This window comes from Neodiprion lecontei, chromosome 3, assembly GCF_021901455.1.
Source record: "Neodiprion lecontei isolate iyNeoLeco1 chromosome 3, iyNeoLeco1.1, whole genome shotgun sequence".
In the NCBI taxonomy this organism is placed as follows: domain Eukaryota; kingdom Metazoa; phylum Arthropoda; class Insecta; order Hymenoptera; family Diprionidae; genus Neodiprion; species Neodiprion lecontei.
In genome coordinates this window covers 18254281-18280169 of record NC_060262.1, presented here as the reverse complement: position 1 = coordinate 18280169, position 25889 = coordinate 18254281, and the positions used below count along the sequence as shown (strand labels likewise).

General features: G+C 33.8%; 2 protein-coding genes across 10 annotated transcripts; one reads left to right on the top strand and one right to left on the bottom strand.

The window, feature by feature from the left end:
• Window positions 1–900: 900 nt before the first annotated feature.
• Window positions 901–19414, bottom strand: LOC107227798 (ATPase family AAA domain-containing protein 2-like). Of its 5 annotated transcripts, none has more exons than XM_046734847.1 (17): window positions 19143–19414; window positions 18857–19067; window positions 17085–17313; window positions 16539–16992; window positions 16315–16474; window positions 16105–16183; window positions 15615–15864; window positions 14561–14775; window positions 13943–14235; window positions 12298–12615; window positions 11710–11891; window positions 11451–11637; window positions 10104–10582; window positions 9785–9970; window positions 7955–7990; window positions 6176–7052; window positions 901–5917 (listed from the first exon to the last, which is right to left on the bottom strand). In XM_046734847.1, exons 2-17 carry the CDS (start codon window positions 18950–18952, stop codon window positions 5741–5743), a joined length of 4218 nt encoding a protein of 1405 aa, XP_046590803.1. In that variant the 5' UTR covers window positions 18953–19067; window positions 19143–19414; the 3' UTR covers window positions 901–5740. The 5 variants fall into 5 exon arrangements, with proteins under 5 accessions (XP_046590803.1, XP_046590804.1, XP_046590806.1 ...); XM_046734848.1 differs by having other exon boundaries at window positions 19198–19414; XM_046734850.1 differs by lacking the exon at window positions 19143–19414 and adding an exon at window positions 17619–17706 and having other exon boundaries at window positions 18857–19057.
• On the top strand, window positions 19081–25491 carry LOC107227795 (transmembrane protein 68). 5 transcript variants are annotated; one of them, XM_046734875.1, is made up of 6 exons: window positions 19081–19167; window positions 22483–22627; window positions 22777–22871; window positions 23362–23723; window positions 23813–24016; window positions 24307–25491. In XM_046734875.1, exons 2-6 carry the CDS (start codon window positions 22536–22538, stop codon window positions 24421–24423), a joined length of 870 nt encoding a protein of 289 aa, XP_046590831.1. In that variant the 5' UTR covers window positions 19081–19167; window positions 22483–22535; the 3' UTR covers window positions 24424–25491. The 5 variants fall into 5 exon arrangements, with proteins under 5 accessions (XP_046590831.1, XP_046590830.1, XP_015524528.1 ...); XM_046734874.1 differs by lacking the exon at window positions 19081–19167 and adding an exon at window positions 20231–20759; XM_015669042.2 differs by lacking the exon at window positions 19081–19167 and adding an exon at window positions 20753–20887.
• The last annotated feature ends 398 nt before the right edge of the window (window positions 25492–25889 follow it).

Genomic DNA, 25889 nt, shown 5'->3' with positions numbered 1-25889 from the left:
TATTTAAAAACTTATACTAATATTCACAAGTGAAATATATCGCACTTAATCTCTTTGGCAAACAAGTATGAATTATTCGATGCATAAATATAGTATGTTCCTTTCAAAGTAAGTAATAACATATACATTTTATGATTGCACATTTACATGTGACATACATATGACATAAGTAATATGAAGAGGACATCTTTTTATTTAGAGCATATTCATACTTTTTACTAACACTATCGTAAGATCAAATGATCATGTTTTCTTACGGATGACATTTATAAGTAGATAAAAAAATAAAAGGTTTGGAAACAACTAGCGTGTGCATGACAGTCCAGACTTCATTGTCTGTGAAATATTCAATAGCACAATAATTCAGAGATTTAGAAACAGTACTTTTTATTTGGGTGTGTGTAACTGTTGGATCTGAGTGCGTTGAAAAAAAACATCATCATCCGAATTTATACAGAACCATCTAAATAATATGGTATAACAGAAAATTTACAAAATAAATGAAATAGTATGTACTAAATACATTAGAATAAAATTGTGTACTCATTCAATAATAATACGTATATACATACATGTACCATTAACCTAATCAGAATGTCTACTCAAACGTGGAAACAAAAATTACCCGAGATTTCAAGGTTTTTCTAGACAATTCATACATCTTTCTCCCGACTATCAGAAAAATAATTCTTTACTCATACATTGTGGAAGTTAAGCAGATTTAACCTGTTGTAATTTATTTTCGTTTTGAAACTTTCTAAACTGTAGGAAATTTACCATCTGGAGAGTAAAAAACGTGACTTTTAGGATTCGAAAACCGAAATAACAAATATTTAAAACTGATGTTGAACATTGGAAAATATTTATGTGTAGTGAGGGTGTACCAAAAATATTTTTTTCTCAAACCTGCATCAAAATTTCGATAGAATATCTTAAATAGTATATCTCATATAAATATGAGGTCTTAATATTGATATTTAGAGGTGCCTATTTTGTTTTTTCCTTTTTTCATTTAAATGACACGTAAAGGAAATCGGAAAATTTTTTGTTATGAGATATTCGCCTATAAACATTCAGCCATATGCAAATATCTCTAAATCGCTTAGAGTTAGGAAAATTCTATCTCAGTACTTTTTTATAGAATCTGTATTTGATCGTTTGTAAGTCAAGCTGTTTACGAGAAAAAAAAATTCAAAAATTTTCCGATTTCCTTTATGTGTTATTTAAGTGGAAAAGGAATAAAACAAAATAGGCTCCTCTAAATATCAATATTAAGAACTCATATTTGGATGAGATATACTATTTGAGATGATTTGAGATTTCAGATCTATCGAAATTTTGATGCGGAAAAATAAATAAAAAAATTTTTTTTGGCACATCCTCGTGAGATTCCATATTTTATGCAAGAGAATTAGAAGGTTTGAGACGGAATAATCTGTTTTTTCAATTTCTAACTGCTTCCAATGCCAAGAATACACTTGACGAAAAAATTCTATAATTAACCCAAAAATTGCTTGACAATTCTAAATTTTCCCAGAAAGTAGACACCCTTTTACTGCGGCAGGGATAAGATTTAAATAAAAATAAGATTTAAAAAAAAAAAAGATATAAAGATGTATATAAACAGTCGATTCAACAAAACTTGTTTCAAAGTTATGTATAGTAAATTTGGTTAAGTTATAATATCATTCCAGGATATTCGTAATGAACATGAAATTAAATTTTGATTAGAAAAAAGTAATGACGATGATAAATTATTATAGTAATTTTGATAAAGTCAGTCTTCAATTTGTTACCGCATTTACTGTTGAGCAACTATCTTATTGAATCTTAATGAAACATTCAATTATAATTTGATTAAGCGCATACAAAATTAATATTTTGAATCCTGGAATGACCAATGACATTTTTTCTATCAATATCTTAAATACATAAGCATACATCTGTTCATTGTAATGATGCTTTGCATACTGGTGAAATTATATAGTGGGTATTTCATCAAAGTATCAACTGAAAGTCAGAATCTTGCATTTAAGAAATTTTAGAAATATTTGAGAGGTTTTTGTGCAGTCAAAATTAGACCGCATTATTTTGGAAAGTAACATTATGTAATGGTAAATTATTACGTGAAAACTAAGGAAAAGTAATATCTCATGAACAGGTATATGAATTTGCTAGATTATCGAAGAGACTACATATAACAAGCAAACGCGATTACTGTTTCGATAAATATGGCTACAAGTTTTTAAACGCAACAATTCTTTGCATAGTTAATTCTTCGGTATAGTCACTAATATAATCACAAACAGCAAAGAACCTCATATCTCAACATAGCTCGCTGTAAAATATTTTGCTAAAATATAGTACTAAGGTACATTACCATCAGCAAAATAAGCTAAAGTTCTACGTTTATGATTTCAAAGCTAGCATTTTGGTTAAAGGTAAATATAAACAATATTCTGACAGTTATAAATGGTTTGCGTTTCACTGTCAGTTTTGCCAATTACATTTTAAGGTATAAATTTACATCTAATTATTTTTATTCAGTATAATGCACTGACACAAGTATTTGTGGTTCTCTCTAATTACGAGACATGTTGACGTGGAACAGCGAAAAACTGACCTATACGATGGGTTGACAATATTTTATTTACTTGTTATTCTTGATGTTTCTGTACAGGAGAAAATTAAATAACGAAATGAAAATATCGAAGTGAAATAGCTAGAATAGGAGAGTAGAAAAAAAAGAACTAAAAAGACTTGACGATTTTCATTGCCTGTTATAAATGGAATAAGATTGTTATAAAATGAAGAATTATTACTGATATTTAGTCAGTCTTTTAGACTAAATGCTAAAATATGGAAACACACAAATTAAATATATTGTTTGCAAATTAATATCAACCACACATTGTAATATGACACACGTATTTCTAGGCCAGTGTTTTCAACTAAAAAGTATCGCAGTGAACATGGTTATTTTGCGATAAAACGTTACGAATTAAGTACGTTTTTTTAAAAATAACTGTCAGAATATATACAGTGCGCAAATGTTGATCGCATTAAATAATTTTAATATATATAAGTTAAATCGTGTTAACTATCACTGAAAGAATAATGAATTTTCTAACGAAGACACAAGTGAATGTTGTTTAAAATACCCAAAGTAATTGCTATCGAACTTTCCTGAATTCAGGGTACTTAACCACATTTTCACAGGTCTTCCAAAGTTTTTAATAAAAATTAATATTCTTTCTACTGTCACTCGTGGTATTTACACATCACTACTCTGTTTGCATAATCTACAAGAAAGATTATACTCAAAGTGATGTTAGCAATGATCGAAACAGTATAACAACAAACCGTTTGTGTAATCATTTTTCAAAATTAATTGCTCTGTATTATATACACATATCATTTTCTCAGTATAAAACCAATTAGGATACTACTTTCTGTGATAATACATTGTTATTTTAATAGCTTGTTACCAGAGCCTACTTAATAATTCCATTAGTTTTATTTATCAGCTGTAAAAACTGATCTATTGTCATAACGTTTCTCTTCATACTTCTTACTCAAAGCCCTGACTTTGTTAAAACTTTCTGTAAAAATTGCACAAACACAAGTTGTGACTATAATCGTGTACAGTAGATAACCTACATCAAGTAGGCTTAGATGCCTCGTTTTCACTCATAAATTTGAGAATTGAATTCAAACATAAGCAGCATTTTTTGTGTTCAATTTCTTACGTGTTGCGTGTAGTGTGCTTCCATTAACACGAAGTGCGTCACTGCATTCTAACAGAGAAGCATATGCTTTAGTTTGAGAAATCAGTTTTTGACTCCCAACAAATGAATGCTAGTTGTGGGTTTGATACAATTTTCTATTTCAGATCATTTTGTATTCAACATCCGTTGTCTGTTAAAAGTGTAGTCATTCGACACTGTATTATCAGAAAAAAATAATGATTCTATTCGGTTTAAGGGGTGCTCTGGTCGATTTCGACGTTGACGTATATGTCTCCGAATATCGAAGTCCGCGCATCTCAAACGCAAAAAAGAAATTCACAGCCCCATTTTATATGCAATTCTGAACAAAAATACTCCAATATACTCCAATATATTTTCAATTGACACAGAAATAAAATTGAATTAGAGTGTTTTTGTTTTGAATTGTGTATAGAATGGGATTGTTAAACTCTTTTTTGCGTTTGAGATACAAGCGCTTTGATATTTGGAGGTATATACGGCAACGTCAAAATCAACCAGGGTACTTCAAATGATGAAACACCTTTAAATGTCAACATATATGTGGGGCATTCCATATCAAGTCGAACAGATCCTGACCCTTATACGGCTTATTTTTCCCGAAATGTTTGTAGGTGTAGTAGTAACTCCTAACATCTAAATGAAAGACCCCACAAGTTGTAAAATCTGCAAAAATACCAAACACGCTGCATTTTATTCCAATCATTTCGGTACAAGACCCATGATGGCAAATGAACTCCCAACTTGCAACATTTATTTGATCAAAAGATGATAAAATGCTATTGTTACGTATTATCAAGATTATTAAAATTGATGTACAAAGATAAAATTTTTAATTATTATAATCAATTATTAAAATCATGATAAAATATGAACATTTTTTCACCCTTTAGTTATATAAAAAATGTTCTAGGTTAGGAAGAGATCGTTTGCCATCATGTGTTTTGCGCCAAAATGATTGGAATAAAACATTGCATGTTTGGTACTTTTTTCAGATTTTACAATTTGTACATTTTTTCTAGAATTCTGAGAATCATTGCATGTAGAGATTTTAAACAATCCTCTAGGTGTTTTTGAGGACCTTCTACGCCGCATACTGTGAAAACGAGAGCATCTCAAAGTGCAACCGAGATATCTTATTACACTTTATATATTTATATTTCAAAATTTAGCTATAAAACGTAGATATCATCCTTCGTTATTGGCCATCGTTATATGAAGACAGTAGAGAATGGAATTTCTTATGTCTCTTTACGAACGTACAACACAATCACTCATTTCACCAAAGAATTAGAGAAATGTGCCTCAATCCAGCATACATGAATGTATGAAGAGAGATTAACAAGTGACTTGCTGCTTGACAGTGATCTGCTTAATTATTTTATAAATGTCTTAACTATTTCTAATGAGAGCAAAGATTATTCAATAATTTAAATAGTCAAAAAAATGAGACTAATCTAATAATTATTTCCTCAGTCAACAATTTACCTGTCCAAACCATCCAATTTAATGTGAGAAAATTCAATAAAAATACATAGACACCAAACAGAGATTATTTTTATAAGTTGGATAGTTTGTGAAATGATTGCAGTTTGTATCAACACATCCATACAACCTATATGTATGCAACCTTTATGCGCCAGAAATTCAATTCTAGTTACAAAATTTTCAATTCTTCTTTTGTACGTCAAACAAAAGTAATTGCGCTACTCAAAAAGAGATACGTATTTGTAGGATAAAATTATCAAATCTATTTGAAAGTATACTCTCTACACAGACCGTATTGCAAGAAAATATCACAATGAAACAAACAATTTATACAATAGATTGGTGCACAAGCTGTTGTAATGGCAAAGTATACATATAAACCGTCCAAGACGGAATCACATGTCTTGTTTGTCATTTGGTATCTTCCATGTGTTATATACTCAATAGTAATAAGTTAACAGAACTGATATGTCTTAAGAAAATCATCAATTTAAGACCTGGAGCGTATCAGTTACTTTAAGAATGTCGATTTCTTGAGAAGTAATTGTTGTTTCGCACTCTTCGAATCTCCCCACTTCGGTGGCATGTACTACGCTCATGGCCTCATTGTGAATAGCTGTTGTTTCACATTCTTCAAATCGCTTCAGTTCCTTGAGCAAATCCTACAAACAACATGCTTGGCAGATGAAATAAAAGACCATGAGATATAAAGAGGGGTCGCATGTGCTAGAAAAAAATTTGAGGGGGTATGTACGAATAGACAGCTGTAATAATTGATTGTCCGGATATAAATTCCCAGAATTCATCCACTCTATTGGCCATCTACTTGTATGTATACCCCTTTAAATCTTATCTAAGCGCGCGCTTTACTCTTTGGCCATGGAGACTATTTAAGAACTGATAAAAAATGTTGTTCTTACCTTTGGCAGTGAAGTTCTATCATAATAATAGGTGTATTTGCCAACACACCGACTTAATTGTACATAGATGTCGCATAATACTTCTACCGGAGAATCCTCTGTTATGTCGACAGTATGTTTTAATGCAGTTTCGAGCTCACTTTTATCGACTATTACTTTCTCATTAACCCCATTCTTAGTAGGACTAGAATCACTCTCAATGGCAAATGATAACTCGTCCATACTTTCACGTCTAGATGACGCACTTGATCCCTCATTTTCTACATGTCTTTGATCGTCCGCCATCGTTACATCCATTTCAATAATCTCATCATTTTTTTTATCTTTATCAGCCTCGTTGTGATTGCTCTGTGATGAATCCTTCGGTGTATCAAATTGCAAATCATTGTCCGAATCAGAGTTGTTAAACAGAGGATCATTTCCATTCAGAACGCTATTCGCTTCAGTTTCGAATTCTTGGAATTTTTCCAAATCTATACCGCTGGTATTTTCCATGGAGACACTTGACTTACGTACGATTTCAGTAGTCATGTCGTCAAAAGCAATCTTTTTCTTCTTGTGCACTTTTTTGACATACCCCCGTGCCCACGCAGGTATTCTACGTTTTCTGGATGTGGAAAACTTTTTCCCATTTACCATAATTCCGCTGGTCGGAGTGGGTGACTCTTTTTTATCATTCTTTTCAGTATTTGTCAGCGAATCAGTTTTCGAACTTTTACTCTCTGCATCTCCATCTATATTTTCAGTAACCTTACGATTTTTAGATATCTCTCGACATTTGTCTTCAAAATCTGAATCTAATTCAGCTTTTATAAGTGCATAAGCATTATCTCGAAGGGAACACGCACGATGCCGTATGAGTTTATCTGCTGGATCCCTGTGAATGAAACATATGAATATATGATAATATTAACTACTGTCATGAGGTGTTTGTTAGTCAATGGTAAATGGTAATAATGCGAGTGGTTTTCAATGACTACCTAATATATATTTGAAATGTTATGTGTCATGGCTACAGAAATGGAGTAGCACGTGATTCTCAATAATATTGATCACACAAGTGAGTGCCAGTTTCATAATAATAATGGACTTCAATCAACTCTTGATTGAATCACACAAAACTTGCGTGGTTTCTTCAAATATTTAATTTGATATTTACTACGTTAGAATAAGAAAACTGCTAGGTGCATACAATTCAGAAACATATATTTTTGAAGGAAAATGTTGGCATTAGAATATTTCTTGCCGGATAAAAATAAGCGCCACTAAGTCTTGCTCGATCACAAAGTTTGCTAAATGTCAATTATTTGTGACATTTTGTGAACCTTGCAATGTACTTTGTGAGCAATTCCAGAAGTGTGTTTGAATGATCAATTATATGCAGTAGTTTTTGACATTTATTGTTTGAAATGAATGATATAACGTTCGTTACAATCCAATACGTGGATTAAACATTATATAAACATAAATATTTGCACTACGATGGTAATTTCCATTGGAGAATACAAACTGATGAATATATATTGGAGAATACACTTTTTTGGAAATCGATGGAATGTAATCAGGAACGAAACTAATAAAAAATAACTGTTTCAAGTTTACATTTTCATTGACAAAGCTGTAATAAAATAATTTTAAAGATTTTATGCAATTGGATACCCAGGAAGTGCAAGACAGAAACATGCGAAGCTTCAGATTTAAAAAATGATCCTTGTAAATTGAAAACCACTGTATCTACAAAGCAACAACAGCAATGGATAAACAGATAAGTCTGACTACCTCTTCAATATTCCAAGGGATGGCCTATCGCGCAAGCTGACATGAAAACACACAACATGAATGTCAGTATGAATCGGTGAATAGATGATGTGCACGTATAATAACATTGTTAACTTCTCTTTTCAGCCAACAATAGTAGTTTCTAAAGAATTAAACGAACATATCAAATTCAGAAGACTCGAAAATTAAAATGATCTGGCTTAAAAACGTCTAAGACATGAGAGTTTTTTAATGTCGTCTCACAGTGCTACTTTGTTCATTAATATAACTTTCGACAGGCATTGACGCTGTTCCTCTGAAGATAGTAGCGCCGCTTGTAGCAACATATTAAAGTACCTTTTGCGGTAAATGGGGGAAATGGAGGAGGCCCCCAAGGCTGACTGGATCAGACCTGGGTGGTATATAGTTTTAAATTATTTATCGTTTAATTGTATGGGGATGTATGGAGAGTTGTACATGAAATTATTAATAAACATATTATATGTTATATGACATTGAAGAGTCTACAAAAAGTTACGAGTTACCTATTGAGTTTACCTTAAAGAGTGACTTTAACTGACCCACAACAGATAAAAAAATCAAATGAATCAGAAAAGAATGGCGCAGATTATTTTTAGTAACGTCGATACAAAGCCTGTCATTAGAAATAAGGAACATGATACTTCAACTTTGACTGTTTTTCCTATTTTAATCAGTCTAAGACTGATTGTGCTGTAAAACAACATGAGAAAAAAGACAGACATTTCTGCACGATTTGCAAACAATTTCGAGTGCATTTCGTAATTTAAAAAGATTCAAATATACATCACAAGATTTTGTTCAAATTTCAATCTTTTTACAGTTCCTAGGTCATGATGACGCTTCAGTTGTACATTAAATTCAACCAGGCGGATGAGGGCAATAGCTTTGATTTCTTCAACAGGCACAATGGTATTATTGCTTCTATACGAGCCTATTACAGCATATAATCAGTCACGTGCGTCAGATAGTTAGAAATTGATTATACGTTGATTAATTGAATGAAAGAAAGTTTTTGTCTTGTGGTTTAAATTTGCTGTATATCTTTTTTGCGTAATTGACGATTTCTGACCTGATGTTCATCTCACGCAACTAATGTGATTCGATATATCAAATGCGACAGCTAAGAAATTAGAAAAAATGCAAAACGAATAATACGATGTATAAATTGTACGAAATTCTACAAAGATTAGTGAAAAATCGTAACAATGATCAATTTTGGAAAATTAACAGGGTCACCATTTTCTAAGCGAAAGATGTTAAGTATTTTGATAAAATATGCCAGATATCCATTGAATATGTAATTTTCAACCCAAGTTCCAACTGAACTGTCCAAGTCGATTTTATATAACTAAGGAGCCAATATTTTTTGTGTACATACGCACACACATGCATATTGGAAAACACTTAACGATGTCATTAATGATACGTGTTTCAGGGTCAAAGAAATTATTCTTTTCCTCAAGCGAAGTTTGTCGCGATAGCAATCTATGTGCGTGATAACAATTTAATATAGGCATTCCACTCGTTGTTTTTAAAAAATAGTTATGGCGAATGTTAATTCCTTTAAACTACCTGGTATTTGTAGAAGTGTCATTGTCGAAGTTCCTGTCTCTCAAAAGCAAATGCTTTCACGATTCTTTCAATATTTACAAAAAAATTAATAGAGAGGATGGAATTATTTAATCAATTTCAAAGTGCTTGAATAGCAAGTGTTAAGTTAACAATGCTAGCTCAGTGAATTTAGTGAATGAACGATCCCACCAACGGCATATCCTCAAAGAATACCAATAATTTCAAGATTTTACTCACCTGTCCGGGTTATATTCCAGTGCATTTCTACAAATGAGATCAACGTCATCAAGGAAATCCCGTGCACATAAATAACAGTGCATATCTATTTTGGTCATCATTGTTTCCAGGTCCATTGGTTGCTTGATAATCATGTTGTAGTCTGGAACTTCTTCCGTATCCACAGGCTTTGTAAACATGAAAAATCTGTGGGCAAAATTCTTCATCTTTGTATGCACAAAAATATTTTAACAGTATTTCAGTGGTTGTTATCAAGTATTTTCTTCATGTACTGACTAAAAAATTGCATCGAAATAGAATAATAAAAATGATAACTTACTGTCGGTTCCTAGCAAGTTTAGCACAAATCTCTCGTAAAAATATCCTAAGCTCTCTCAGTGACGCTTCTTCTTTCTCATAAAGTGATATTCTCTCTTCCTCCGTCATTCTTTTTGGCACAAATTCTGGAGCTAAAGGTAATTTTTCCAGTACCGCAACTTTATTGTTCTTAATTGGTGGTGGTTTAAGACTTTGTACCATATAAATTGGTCTAAAGAATTTCGCTCTTTGTTGAGACATCGGATTTCTCATCGTGTACACTTCACCACGGAATTTACTGAACAAGTTTCGAAGGTGCAATGGCAAGCATTCGTACATGGTATCACTCGTTGACAATATTAAGATTGGTAACGTTGGATCCAGGGCCATAATTCGACATAGAAAAACTGCTTTCACTGTTTCTGGGACAAGGGGCCACCATTGATCAATAGCTGGGATATAAATAATAGAAGGTACATTTCTACTTGCTTCGTTGAATACCTGCAAGTAGATTAAAATAGCAGACTGAGACACCATTTCATGTAGAGAATTTAAAAAATCTAATATATTTTATAAGTCTTCTCTACTAAATTTCGAACATGAAGGTTTCATACTGTTTCTTATGCAAACAAAGATTTCGGGACACGTACTGTGCCAACATCTACTAAATTTGAGCCACACGGCACCAGATGCGAAAAATGTACGGTTTCGTAAATCCATACAGCACTCTACCAAGAAAAGAACAGTGTAGGTGATGTGTTACGAGCGATTTTGATACATACCACAATTTTTAAGTTATGAGCAATCAAAGTCCGGAAATTTGAAATTTGCAACAAAAGATTTTTCGTTTTTTTTGACATGGGCTGAGAATCCTCTCGGGACTAATTATGAGTATAAGAAATTCCGTCGTGGATCCCATAGGAATTGTTTTAAATTGTTTTCGAGGTATAAGCATCTTAAGCTTCAAGTACTAAAAAACTGCGTTTAATGAAATCGCGGTTGTGCGAAAATAACCGATCTCAAGCTTCATAAATGCAGTGGTCAATCGGAAATACATATTTTCGAAACCTTTGCTTGTATGGAAAAAAGCATAAAACGGTTTTATAGGGAATCTAATGTACTTCATTTTATTACAGTCTTTTTCATTGTAGGATTAACGGTTTACAAGAAAATGCAGAAACCTTCTTTAAAATCTTTCAACCTCCTATCGATTGTGACTTGTGATAATTTTATTACTGATTTCAAAATGAGACTGTATACCAAAATGCAGCTTCTTGCTAATTATTCGAAAGTTAATACTCAAAGTAACCTGACTACTATAGCTGTTTGCTATGAGTCCACAAATAACTATAAAGTTGAAAAACATTACCTGCACACAAGCTTCTTCAGGCGACCTTGCAGTTTCTGCAAAAAGCGTACTAACGTCAAGAGTATGTACTGGTAAGTGTTCCATTCGATACAGGATTGCTGGCGCAAGATGAGGTCCTTGTCCCTTTGCCTTATATCCACCAGCAATTAATAATCGTGGCCGATGAATACCTCTGACTATTTTTATCCTACAATTTGCCATCAGTTTTTAAGTATTGAATTTGACAAGAGAAATTTTAAAAATAAGGATACAAACGCACTTTGCCATTGCTGGTTTGATACCCTGTGGAAATGTCCTTTTTATAGTATCGAGTATTGTTTCTAAGGCAGGATTTAACAATGGTTCCAAAAAAGGCTGCAACTTTCTTCCAGCGCATGGAGCTACTCTGTGTGACGAAGGAACAAGAATAGAGCTGGCCTGTACGAAGTCTCGTTTTTTTACCTGTTAAATTAGATGTAATGACGAATAGTACGCTTGAAAAATTGGAATTACCTGAGAATTATTGATGAGATTAATGTTTGTGACCATGTAGATATTCTACACATTCAATTTAGTTGGGTGACGGTCAGCGATGAAATAATGCGCTTTTAGCAATCAATTATGTTGGTTGGTTTTACATTAAAGAAACCTGATGATGGTAGACGGGGCCTGCCGAAACGTCGTTTTGAAAAACATAATTGATTGCTAAAAGTGCATCATTTCATCCCTGAAGGTCACCCAACCAAATTGAATCTGTAGCTAAGAATTATCGTTAATCATTTAATTTCGTATTCAGTTATTGGAACATTTTATTAAAAGTTAAAACTGACAGTTGAACGTTCAAAGATTCCACGCCTCGTGATCTTACCTCGACCTGCGTTGGGTCCAAAAGAAGCCTGTCACTGGTCATGTATATTTGGGGATATGTTCTTCTCAATCCTTGCAAGACTGCTTCAGTACATAGAGCTCTCAGATCAGACCCACAATATCCAGTAGATTTCTCAGCTAAGGCTTCCAGCAGTTGTGGAGATGGTGGATTCTCCCATTTACTAACGTGTATTTTGAGAATTTCCAATCTTTCCTTCCTTGGTGGTAATGGAAAAAATAACTCACGATCGAATCGACCAGGTCTGCGCAGTGCCGGATCTATTGCATCTATCCTGTTTGTCGCACCAATTACGATAACCTGTGGTATTAGAATGTTGAAACGTTAGTTATTAAAAATTATACCATCTTGAAACAAGAAGAAAAAAGAAACAAGCAGGACTAGAAGAAAACAAATTCGAAATTAGAAGTTTTTTATCAGTCAGGATTATACGTGAAATTCTGCCTCTAAATCAAATCGAAATTATCACATCTCAAATTTTAGCTTCTCATCCCAAATTTAACCCTCTGTCCTTACTGCTCGTTTAAAAAACTGACCTCCACATGATTTTCAATATGTATCACATTTCCATCTCATTTTTACTTCAAAGATTATTAAAATAAACGAAATGTCTTACATATTCTTATGCATATCAACTTGTGTTTGGATATTTCGGTAGCGCACTTGATCAATCATCATTTTTTTCATATTTAGATTTCTGATTTTCACTGGAATTTGTGAAATAAACTTAATTTTTTTTAGTAAGTACGAAAATAAGGTCATACTTGATATCTTTTACACAGAAAGGTAACTAAATTAGTACACAAATTTTCTTCATTTAATGAATCATTGATAATATTCTGAGAATTATTATTATTTCAAATTCTATTACTTGTGTAATGCTTGATACCCCGCAACAATTATAAAGAGTACTTCAGCGTAACCAGACTTTCGTACTGTAAATAAACAAAGTTCACTTCATAAATTCCTTTATCAACAATCTAGGCTTGAAAATTCCTAACAGCTTGAGTTTGACACCGAGAAATCCAAAAACATTTCTTAATAAGTACACAGACTTCTGAACAAATTTTTCACATAATTGTCGAAGCTAAAATAGTATGAAAATCGGGTAAATACTAAAAATTGTGTTCTAAAAAAGTTTTTAAAATCCACAATGGCTTATTTCGTTTGGAAAACTGTTTTTTACAAATTCAGCAAAACACATTTGTATTTCTCTTAATAATCAATACGATATTACTGTTTATTGAGCAGAATCAGTATCAGTGCGATCCTGATAAAATTAACGTGACGTGTTGAAAAAAACTGGCACATTGGGATTGTAGAGAACTTTCTTCTAAATAAAACGACTCGTTGCAGTGAATTTGAACGAGTGCAAACATGATATGATATGACATAAGATCCAAAAACGAGGAATTTTGAAGTGGCAATAGTTTGAAGAGTGATTGAGTTGAGCTGGGTTCCCGGCACATACATGGTTATATCTTAATAACTAACTATGCTGGTATTATTCAGATAAAATTACGCGTAGTAATTGATAGTGATATAACGTAAATATAATACATTATATTGATAACGTGCTCTAATGCTTGATAAAAATTGAATTTCAATCTTTCCAATCATAAGTTACCTCTCCTCTGTTGCATAGACCATCCATAAGAGCAAGTAGCGTAGAGACAATGCTGGCATGGATTTGATCCTGCTTTGTACTTCTAACAGGTGCCAAGCCATCTATCTCATCAAAGAAAATTATCGATGGCTTTTTTTGCTGTGCTTGTTCAAAGAGTAGTCTTAGCTGACGTTCAGACTCGCCTACCCATTTTGACAAGCAGTCTGCACCCTTTCGCATAAAAAATGAAACTTTTCGACTGCCTTGACTGCACTCATTGGCTAGTGCTCTGGCAATCAACGTTTTACCAGTACCTGTTAAGTGAGAGAAAATAGTTTTTTAACCGTTATGTAATAAATAACATTTAAGAACGTGTAGAAAAAGTGTAAACGAAGCTGCTCAACTTTTTTTCTAATGAAAAAATTCAGAAACATTTAAGGCTTATGATTCTAAAAGTATAAGCTTCTCATGGAATTTGACAAAATTTTAACCCTCATGTCTAACCGTTTTATTTTACTTGGTGTTAGCACCTTTGACTGCCTACAAGCTTCAGCTTCATGTAGAAAAAAGGTATATATGTTTAACATAACCAGGCTAGTATCATTGGAAACTTACACTTCAAGATTTTATGTTACATACCTGGTGGACCATGGAATAATACCCCTTTCGGCGGAGTAATATGAAATCTGTCAAAAACGTCAGGGTAAATCATTGGGAAGACCACCATTTCTTTCAAGCAATGAATATGTGATTCTAGACCTCCGACATCATTGAATGTTATATTAGTATCTACTGTGATGGGATCAATATCAGCTTTGCGATCCGGTGGGCCACCTTGCGGTATTGCTGATTGCCTAGAACGAAATTGTAATACGGTTAAGGGGATATGTACGAGTAGGCAGTTGAAAAAGTGAGTAAAATTTAGGAATTCCTATCTCGACAACCATTTATTCAATTTGATTAGAGTTTATTTTAATCAAAAATATGTAAATCAAACGTCATTCACAAATTTGTTTTGTTACAATTAATTAATAAGAACCATTGTTAATGATCATAATGCTAACCATATTGCTTGAAGACATGCTTTGCAATACTCATAATATCTCAAAAAAGACTAAACTGTTTTACATTTGATTTGGAGAGAGTATTCTTGGATAGTTTTTTCTCTCTCCTTTTTCTTTCTCACAATCCATTTTTTCTTTCCTTGAAACAAGTTTACAAATCATTCTAAATTCGATTATTGGTAAGGAATTAACTATTTTCTACTTACTTGAGGAAAAAAAAAGGATAAAAAAAAAGGTGGGATTGTGACAAAGAGGATAAACTATCCAAGAATACTGTCTCCGAAATCCTAAGTAAATCGGTTGAGCAGGTTTTCGTGGGCATCACAAAACATGTCGCAGAGTGAAACAATTGAGTTTATTGTTAATAACCTTGCTTCCTATCAATTGATGGGAATGAAAAAACACAGAAACGAAGCTCAAGCTATGTTTTTTGGAATGGGACAAACTCCAATCAAATTTAATAATATGCTGGCGAAACATAAATTCCCCATCTATATCCATTTTTTCAACCATCTGGTAATATATACCCTCTTAACTCACTGAATTCTATTGCTCAACTTAGCTGTGCCATATATATAAAGTTTCATTGGTTACAGACAAAGACAAATAAGAAAAAGGGAGTTACTTACCGTGCTTTTTTCCCTTTTTTCTTATCATACCGTTGTGGTTCAGAATCACTTGAATCACTAGAGCTGGTGGTCTTACCCCTGTGTTTACATCTTCTCATTGAATTAGTGAGTACACTTCTCAATACGCGGAATGATCTTTGCACCGGTTCAACACTAGCTTGAAATCTATCGACCGCTGGTTTTTTTTGCCGTAAGCTGTACTTTCGAGGTCCCGGAGAGTCTGACGACTCACTTAGATCACTCTCCTCCACTATAAATGAATGAAAATTAACATTAGTACGATTTGATGTTATTGTAAACATGTCAAGTGGCAATGTACTGACGATTGGTAATGGTTAAACAGCTTTGAGCCATTCGTTGCACCAAAAATCAGCATCTGATAGAAGTAAGGAGAAAGGGGATAGTTTTGGTATAGATTTCAACCAATGTACATGGTCACTTTTCTGATAAATATATCACATTGTGACTCGCAATAGACTATTTAACTTACCTAATTTTTTATCCCTTTGTAGTTGGCGCTGTGTGGCTCTTTTGGTTCTTTTTATTCTTGTATACATATCTTCGTAACCCTTGATAACAAAAATAAAAAAAAAAAAAAAAACGTGACAATAGTTGCTATACAAGTTACTAATAATAGTTACTATATAAGTGACACAGTTTTAATTCTAGGTGATCATTCCAGAAAATTGGGAATACTTACATCTTCATTATCAGAATTGTCATTGTTATGTGGCTTGTGACTCTCTTGAGAACTGTCTTCATCGTCGTTCTGTTCTGCTTTCGGTTTTTCATCTTTTTCCAACATATATCTGGTCACAGGGCCTTCTCTAAGCCTAGGTGAACCGAGAGACTTGGTCCTTCTGCAAAGTATATGCCGCCTAGTGTATAAAGCCCATACGGATCGTGTTTACAAAATCAACATACCTAATTTCTTTTTCATCATGTCCAGCAGTCAGTTCAGTTTTATTTCTACAATCTTTTTCTCCTCTATCTTTCAGTTCTTTTTCAGATCTGTCTTCATCTTGTCTTGGCCCTTCTTTCGACTCCGTAACCGAGTCTGCACCATCTCTAGATTCTTCGTCCTGCTCGTGCTTCTCTAAAGATTCCTTATCTATATTTGGCCTATCTCTTGATTCTTTATCACGTTCTTGTCTTTCCCTAAGTTCCTTGCTGCGATCTGGTCTGTCTCGAAGCTCTCGATCACGCAGCGCTCTAATGTGCCTGGTAGGACCTTTGTTCAGCGGATGATTTTCTCGCGATTTCAAAGGTATCCTTCGTTTTAATTCACGCTTCCTCTCATTCACTTCCTCAACCATTTCTTTATCAGATGATGAGCCTGGTTGTCGAAACATTGGATAACCTTTGAGAGTTTGTGTACCTGAAGGACCAGAAAATATTAAAAACGTTCTCAATTTGTACAGGAGGAAAAGCAAGCAGGAACCAAGCAATACCACGTTAATCATCATCTACCTAGGATCCAGCTAGTATTCAGATTATCGTAAGTTTGCATTCTATTCCTTGTACTCCGCCTGACACTGGAAACATTGCGGTTGAGGAGTGGACTTGACGGGACACGTGATCGAAGTGTTCGTAGACTCTTAGATTTTCTAGCTACAGAGCCAAGGCTACGACTACGAGGTGTAAAAATATCCTCCTCTGTGTCCATTGAATCCATAGTGACTTCATCGTCAGACATTATCTAAAACAACGTCAAGTTTTTTGTAATATTGTTTAAAGTTTAATTTATGTATAATTACTTTGAAAAAAAAAATTGTGGTAAAAATAAAATGGATGCATGACTGAATAAACAACTCTTAGTTATAGTAGTTCTGCTATTACTCAAAAACGACCTCAAACTAAGAATATAAATTAAAGGTATTGAATCAAATCTATTGACTCGACCCAGTTTTTCATGTTTATGAGGATAAAAAAATGATTTTTAAGGTAATTAAAATTTTCTCAATTTTCTATTAGTATTTGAACAATAAATGATCATAAGCCAACCTTATTTCAAATAACAAACTACAGAAGTAGTTTGTGCCAGTACATTATTATTGTGTGTATAAGCTTGATGAAATTCACGGAAGGAGATCTGTAACAAAAAGCAAAATTGATATAATATTTCTATCAAATCATGATAATTTGCAAAGTTAAAAGTTGAAGAAAATATTATTTTAAAATGATCAAACATTAATTGAATAATATATAGCGGTATGATATGTATTTTCAATGTGTAAACTCTGCATAAAAGGTGTGAGCAATCGCACAAAGATAAAGGTAATGTAATCTCAACATGTTGCATTCAGCAAAATTTGAACACAAAGTTACCCCTCTTATTTCTGATTCTTTTTACCGAAGAAAAACAGACTTGCAATATAAAGGTCCAGACCTAAAACTGAAAATGGTTCAAGCAGTTTTGTAAATGATGAGAGTTAAGCTTTGGTAAATAAAGAACAGGGTTTGAATGAAGAAAACCACTCTGTTGATAATGATATACAATTGCCAACACTTACTTTCAATGTTACTGTCAAACTAAATTGACTATTGATAAATTTAATGTCCTAAACTTGTCTGTCAGTAAAGTCATACTTTTATTATTTGATTGGGCAGACTTTGCGCCTACAGAGTTTGACGGTCTATTCAAAGATCAATGGGCGTTAAACTTTTTTTTTACTACTTGTCTTACCCTGGACAAGAAGAATTAAAGAATAATCTTTGAAACAGACTTACACTTTTGTTATTGCAAATCTTTCTTTGTTGAGAGCAAAATTTTTTGTCCAATAGAAGAGGCGAATATACCCAAAGCAAAAAAAAAAATGCATTGAAGATAAATTTACGACTGCCCAGTGAAATGCCTTGTATAAAAAAAATGTAGTAATAATATGTAGTAAAATATACATTCAACAATTCGGATTAGGTTTATTTGAATATAAAAATAAAAACCATTGCTTTTTGCATTCCTTTTAACCCAGACCTTATATCTCAACGAAATGAACAGATTTCCTTGGCCAGAGCCTTGCACGTAGTAAGAAATGTAAATAAAAACAATGTGATCGTAGAGAGAGTAAGGATGCAAACATAACAGTAAATACAATGATAAACAAAGCTCAAAACGTACAGCCTGTACCCGAAACGAGGAGGATACAGTTAAAAGTCTGTCGTGATAATCGCGCGCGCGCATGAAATCAATCAATCGAAAACGACAGTACATTCTTTGATAATTGATAATGGATAATAAATACCTTCATCTGGTAAGTATCCGTTGCGCGGTGAGCTATATGACGAAAGTAGAAGGCAGCGAGGGGTGGCTGATCGTCGTTGTAATGAACAAACCTCATTGGATAAGATTCGTAAAGCTGTGAGGTCGCAACTTTTCCAAAATTTTACATAGCTAGGTTGTTCACAAGACTTGCTAACTCATGCCGCGTACACGTATATCGACCAACGCTCTAACTACCAAAAAAAAAATAAATACGATTTTTAACTGTGTTGCCTGTATAACGCGTTGAATTTCATTCGGAAACTAACACTGGTAGAATACACCCGCATTTAGGTACGTTCAGCAGATAGAGTTTCACGTTACGTAGGTATGTGTGTAGTGAACGCTAGTTCCACTGTCGTTGTGAAACAGCTTCTCCTCTCCCTGCTGCGCGGCCCGTAGCCTGCGGTGAAGATAGCCAACGGTGCATGCTCGCAACTCCACTTCCAGTGATATACCTAACCTATCTTTCGATTTAGATAACTAAGTTATCTTATTATCTATATTGCATCTCGATATAAGATTAACTCGGTTTGACATATTTTAACGGAACATCATACTTCATTTTCACGATTCTCAACAACTAATTCGTTTATTCGAACGCCGGTCCTAGTGACAGTGGTCAATTGCATAAATCGCTTTACATAGATGACACTTGTATCCTAGGTACGGTATGACACACACATATATATATGTATTTATCAGTATGTCAATAGTCGGCATAGCTTGGACTGGTGCAAATATTCGGTTGAGCGCCCGGGCATTGACTAAAGTACAGTTTAAACCGGTTACCCATGGCGTTGCTCAAGAGGTTTTGCATGCTACTTACAAGCTTGCGTGCTAATGCTGGTTTCCGCCGATAAAGAAACTACCGGATTGATCGTTAACACTTCTTTTCATGGTCTCAGGCCCATTTACCCACCGAGTATTGGCTCCGAATTTACCCACGAGTAACAGTCCTTAATTTCTTCCGTCAATGGCCCAGGCACGGTCTTAGGCCGGTTCTACCATGGGTCGTTGGTGAGTCGTATATCGTGATTCGTTGTCGGACATTCGTTTTGTGCTGTCGGAAGGTGCAATCGGGACCTCCGTGAAGTTGGCCCCCCGAAGTTATTATTTTTAAATCTAAAAAATGCAATTCGTTTGAGAATCGTTTGAGAGGGTTTGAGAGTAAAGAAAAATCGTTTGAGAGTTAATAGTCTTTCCGGAAAATTGATTTTAATTTTGGGTGTGAAGTTGGCCCCCATATTTTCTATCTCCTCAAAAAATGGACTTGGACGTTTAATTTTTTTTTTAATCTTTTGAGAATCGTTTGAGAGGATTTGAGAGTAGAAAAAAAGTGTGTAACCAGTGTGTAACACTGGTGTATATTCATGTATATTCTGATTGGCCTAAACTATACTTACTGCCGAGCGCGCATACAACGCCACCATGGCTAAGCTCCCTCAGCTGGGAACTATTCTATCTCAGCTCTCTACACTCGAGTGCGGACCCCCTGCATGTGCTCACAGGTGCTCACAGGACGGCGGTGCCATATGCATTATTGGCTCTGCACTACCTCGCTGCTGACAGTCTCGACAGCCGGAAGTCCGTAGTTCCCTAGGACCAATGTCCAACGAAATGGTGATACATTTTAGTCGTGTCAGCCGTGCTGAAAAGCATTTTAAAACGGAAAACCAGTACTGACAGTACTCTCAGTCAATTTCCGAACACACTCTATATTTGTTCCACTCAGCTGGACATAATAACTCGAATCCGAATTCAGAAGCTGTTCAAATCAAGAAACTGTAGAAACTAACCCCAAAGTGCGAAATACAAGGATACGCGCAAGGGTTTTGCAGAGAAAGAAAAAAAGAACAAAAAAAAAAAACATCAGTGACAATTATGTGCGTGAATTAATTAAATTTATTAAACATTGTGATTATTTTGTTCCATTTTGTCCACCTCTAATCGTAATTTATAAACATGATATCGTTAGTACCAAATATTTGGCAGATGATAGGTGGTTTCATAGGTAAACATTTTATTTATTTTCTGTTGAAAAAACAATGCATCATCTTCTAACCCCAAAACTAAACGTAACTACACGTGATGTTAGACATTAGGCCTTACTATTTCGTCAATTTGCTACCAAATCACTTCTGATGATATATAGGTTACTTGCTAATTAATTCACATGCACTGTGTCTCCAACTTTGAATTATTACAAACCTGAGTAAAGTACGGATAGTGAGATAATTTTAGTATAAACGTGAAATTCTGATAAATAATACGTTTTGCCATCTGTGAAATTTGGCAGGATTTAATTTTTTATCAGAAATAATAATTTCATTTGTTGAAATAAGCAGTGCATGAGATCGACACAGTTATGGCAGGCGTAAATTACGATTATTTATTTCACCACATCTATCCTTATTATAGAGTAAACCCAGATGGGCCACTTTAGCTATGTACTCACACAGTAATTGGTCAGAATAATCGTATGTATCAGAGTAACATTCATATGACTGATAATACCGATGGAAGGTAGTACAATATGACAAATCATAAAAATCCTTCATGATAGTATAATGGAAGTTGAATGTATTTGAACCTCGGTTATTGAGCAACCGACTGAACAGCATCTGAATCAAAAGGTGAATGAAAAATCTCCAGAAATGTTATTTGTACCAATGATAATAAAAAAAGAATGATAATATATCTCTGATATACATATAATAAAAATGGCACTGAGCAAATTCGAGCATTATCGAGATGAGGTATCCACAACTTGAGGAAAAGTTTTATAGTTGAAACATTTGTAAGGATTTGACCCTTGTGTTTTTGATCTGAATCTAGTGTTGTTGGACTTATTTTGTTTGCCATAAATATCGCCAGAAATTGCTTGAACAAATTTTCACAAGCGGACATCTTCAAAATGTATGTAAATAGTTACAGCGGTATAATAGATTTTTGTCAGCTTTTAATTTGCATGTTATGACATGAGAATACTTTTATGTGTGATCTATCAAATTTTTTTCATACAAGTTGTGGAAACTTTGTCAACAAGCAAAAGGAGTCCAAAAACGGTTAAATCAGGTCAAAAACATCAGAGTTTTATCATATTGAACACTCCTGTCATAAAATCTCTTCGCAAATCATTGATATCTTGGCATGGTTCAATTTTGCTCAGATTCATTCCTATTACATACTAGGGATATTCTTTCATTTCTGTTCCCTATCATTAACACAAACATTACCACAGATTTTAAAACTATTTTGTCTTCTCTGAACTTATGATTCAGATGACGGAGTCCGTTCAACTTTTTTTCAAAATACGCAAGCTTACGGACCATCTGGAGTGACAATTCTGTAGTCTGAAAACCCCCATTATAAATATTTCTACTTTCGATTTTTTTGTTGCAACGTCGCTAAATGCAAAACTCCACACAACAGCTACAAAAAACACTACGAATCCAGTTTGAATGAAATGACTGTCGTTGAAATGTTTTTCGTTCAGTAGAGGCAGAAGAGAGTTGATAACTATTAGCATTGAATCGATAGACATCATATGATGTGCCTTCACTTTCACAAACAATTTAGAATGATATGATACTTGATCCTTTTCAGTTGAATACATCGATATCGACGTGGACTTCACGCTCTGGCTATCATGGCTACTTATGCCTTTACTTATTACGTTTCTACTTCCTTTAGTGATCGTCGTACTCCTTTACGCCACTGCATCAATTCTTTATGTCTACAAATTACATAGGTATGGTCTGATTTCCATACATCAGTTTTTCAATGATATGGCTTAAACTTAAAATGAAAGAATGCAGTTCATCCACACTGAGATTCGAACTATATTATGTATTTATATTCTTTGAGTGTCACTCAATTTTACGTGGAACATTGTTTCAGAGCCCGATTAAGACATGCGTACGAAACGGATTGGAAAAATGCAGCGCGAAATACAGTAGCCGCGGTTTGGGATGCTCACGGATGGATATGGCATGGTGTGTAAATGGGATGGAATCCAATGTCATATTGTGAAAACGCATAGTATAGTGTTTGATAATAATTTGAAGGATAAATTTACCATGCAGTTCAAAAATCCGAAATCAAATTTTTTGTGCAAAATCGAAGTGTAGCAATTGTTAATTTCATGGCCACTCAAAGTGGCAATCTTGAAATATTAGACCAAGTTGGATGTAGTTACTAGCTTGAGTTTATTGAAGACAATGTCCGAGTCGACTTTTTATTGTTGAATGATTATCTGCACAAAAATGTTGAGAAGAGTCGATGTTTTAATATTTTCTAGGCGTATTAAACTATGTTGAAATGAAAATACATTGAATATTCTTCACTTTGTAAATGTAGATAAGCTGCAGGATTTTTAAGTGAGAGATTCGTTTTATAGTCATTGATTAAACTTTTGAATCTGAAGTAGAAAATATTCTGAAAAAAAATATATAATTTAATGTTATTTACCGTGGTTTTTGACAGGTTACGAGATTGTTGGACTGAATAATATTCCAGAAAACGAGCCAGTGTTGTTCGTATATTACCATGGAGCTATTCCGATAGACCTTTACTATTTCATATCCAAAGTATTCCTTTACAATTCCAAACTAATTCACACAGTTGCCGATCGTTTCCTATTCAAAGTTCCTGGTTGGTCCATCATATCCGACGTTTTGAAAGTTATTCCTGGTACAATACAGACATGTTCATCTATTTTGAAAGAAGGAAACATGCTAGCTATTTCTCCTGGCGGTGTTTACGAGGCACAATTTGGTGACTGTTATTACCGCCTTATGTGGAAGAAGCGATTAGGTTTCGCTAAGGTGGCACTGGATGCTAAAGTGGTAAGATTAATAGATCTGACTACCTTTTTGGAAAGTATGAAATATTATGTACCCATTTTGTCTAAAAATCATTCATTTTTTCATATTAGAAAATAATTCCTATCTTTACAAGGAATTTAAGAGAAGCATTCAGGACAGTGAGTTGGGGTAGAAGAATATGGCTTCGGATTTATGCAGCAACCAGATTTCCGTTTGTGCCAATATTTGGTGGCTTTCCAGTGAAACTTGTTACTTTTGTTGGCAAACCGATTTCGTACGACAGTTCTTTGTCAGCTGAAGAGCTCCAGGTGAAGGTATGTTTAAATGCATTTTTCTATTAAAATCTTATATTGCATCATCTAATGCAGACTTATGTCGTTCTATTTGATTGGTTTTTTTTTCATCAGTTACCGAAGTATCTTCAATTTTCATGAGATATAGTTTCAAGGTCGATCCTACATGACAGTAATAAGCCAAATTTTAATACATCAAATCATGGGTTCAGCAAATTGTGTGAAAAGGAATTGACAATATTGAGAGAATCAAATATTGCAAAAACGGATAATTCACTCTGAATTGGTAATGAACATATTTATCTACTCAGGTAGCAACAGCATTAGAAGATTTAATAAAGAAGCATCAAAAATTGCCTGGAAGCATAACAAGGGCTCTCCTGGAGAGAGTTTACCAGATGTCTAGTGATGTTCGGTATGAGGAATAGCCCATATAAATAGATTAGAGGTCAAGTGAACTTCAGTCTAACGACTGTATGATGTATTACAATAATATTGAATATAATTCTATTACCAAATAATAGTTTCATGCCAAGTTGACACAACAGAGTTTCAAATACATTTGAATATTTATCCGCAACTACAAGACTCTGAGAGAATTATATGTATATTGGAACTAGACAATTTCGTATACAACATTCTTGGATAATCATAACATGATAACTGCACTACAAAGATCTGACTTAATTGCCGAGAATATAAATTAAGGTTGTACATAACATTCCACAGTGACAAATATTCTTTATGAGTGTTTATACACACCAAAATTTAACAAATCAGCATAAACGTTTTACCGAATTGACCTCGATATGATGATTTTTAGCAGGTAATCATTTGAAAGTACCAACAAGACAAAAAATATTTTTTATTGTTGTATACTTTGATTGCACTTGCAAACAGTATTCTTCTCTGACAACTGATGTGATTCAGCTCTCTGTTCTTGATTGACTTGTTCGCTAGTACTATCTTCCAAGCAGCGTGGACGAAATTAGCTTACAATGGGGAAAAAGTAGTTCTTACTGTAATACTACGCCACAGCAATTTGATAGTTAATATTATGTTAAATACGGCACATTTTGTCGTAATAATGTAATGTAAATCATTCGCACTTTTATCCTCCCTGTATTATGTTGCACCATATTGAACTATAGGCCTGAAATATTAATTTTGCTCATGTCAGTATGTACGTACCCTAAAAATTTTTCTGCTTTTACACACATAAGAGAATGTCACGTTAAAGATTAGTAATATGGTACATAGCACATATAGGTATATATAGCAGAGTAATTATTATTCATGAAAATCTATTACAACTGCGCAACGTACTTATCAAATGGTCTGTATATTTATTGTATTTGTACTTGATAATTTTTAAGCAAAGAAAACGAATATTATAATTACGTGTATCTCTGAAAATATTGAAATAGCGGTGATGTTACCGTTGATATTTGTATGATTAATTGTGGTGAAGCAGTAAAATAAAGTTGTTAACTGTCTTGATGTTAGTATTTTTGCTTGTCAAATAGGATTTGTTGGAACCTTTCCAGATTTCATTTTCTGAAGCTTGCCAAAAACCAAATTAGTAAGTCAAGGGGGTGCCTAGTCGATTTCGACGTTGTCATATATGTCTTCAAATATCAAAGTCGGCTATCGCAAACGCGAAAAATGACTTAATAGCCCCATTCTCTGGCAATTCTACACAAAAACACTTCAATTCATTTTCACTTGAGACACAAATAAAACAATGGCACAGATTCTGCGAAATCGGGATAGTAAATTCGTAGAATTCCTGCAGTTTCTTTATTTCCGCGTAGAATTAAACTGTATTTCAGTGTTTTTTTTAGAATGGAATGAACCGTTGGGCCCTTTTCCGAGTTTGAGATACGTTGACTTC

Bases quoted from the DNA above. Each gene is read 5' to 3' on its own strand.
- LOC107227798 (XM_046734847.1), bottom strand. From the start codon at position 18,952: ATGAGGTTTGTTCATTACAACGACGATCAGCCACCCCTCGCTGCCTTC. The intron at 16,993-17,084 runs GTAGATGATGAT...CTGGTCCTTCAG, and splicing joins GAATACTAGCTGGATCCTAG to GTACACAAACTCTCAAAGGT. The intron at 11,892-12,297 runs GTAAGATCACGA...CTAATTTAACAG, and splicing joins TGGACCCAACGCAGGTCGAG to GTAAAAAAACGAGACTTCGT.
- LOC107227795 (XM_015669042.2), top strand. From the start codon at position 20,839: ATGATATCGTTAGTACCAAATATTTGGCAGATGATAGGTGGTTTCATA. The intron at 20,888-22,482 runs GTAAACATTTTA...GATCCTTTTCAG, and splicing joins GATGATAGGTGGTTTCATAG to TTGAATACATCGATATCGAC. The intron at 23,724-23,812 runs GTAAGATTAATA...TTTTCATATTAG, and splicing joins TGGCACTGGATGCTAAAGTG to AAAATAATTCCTATCTTTAC.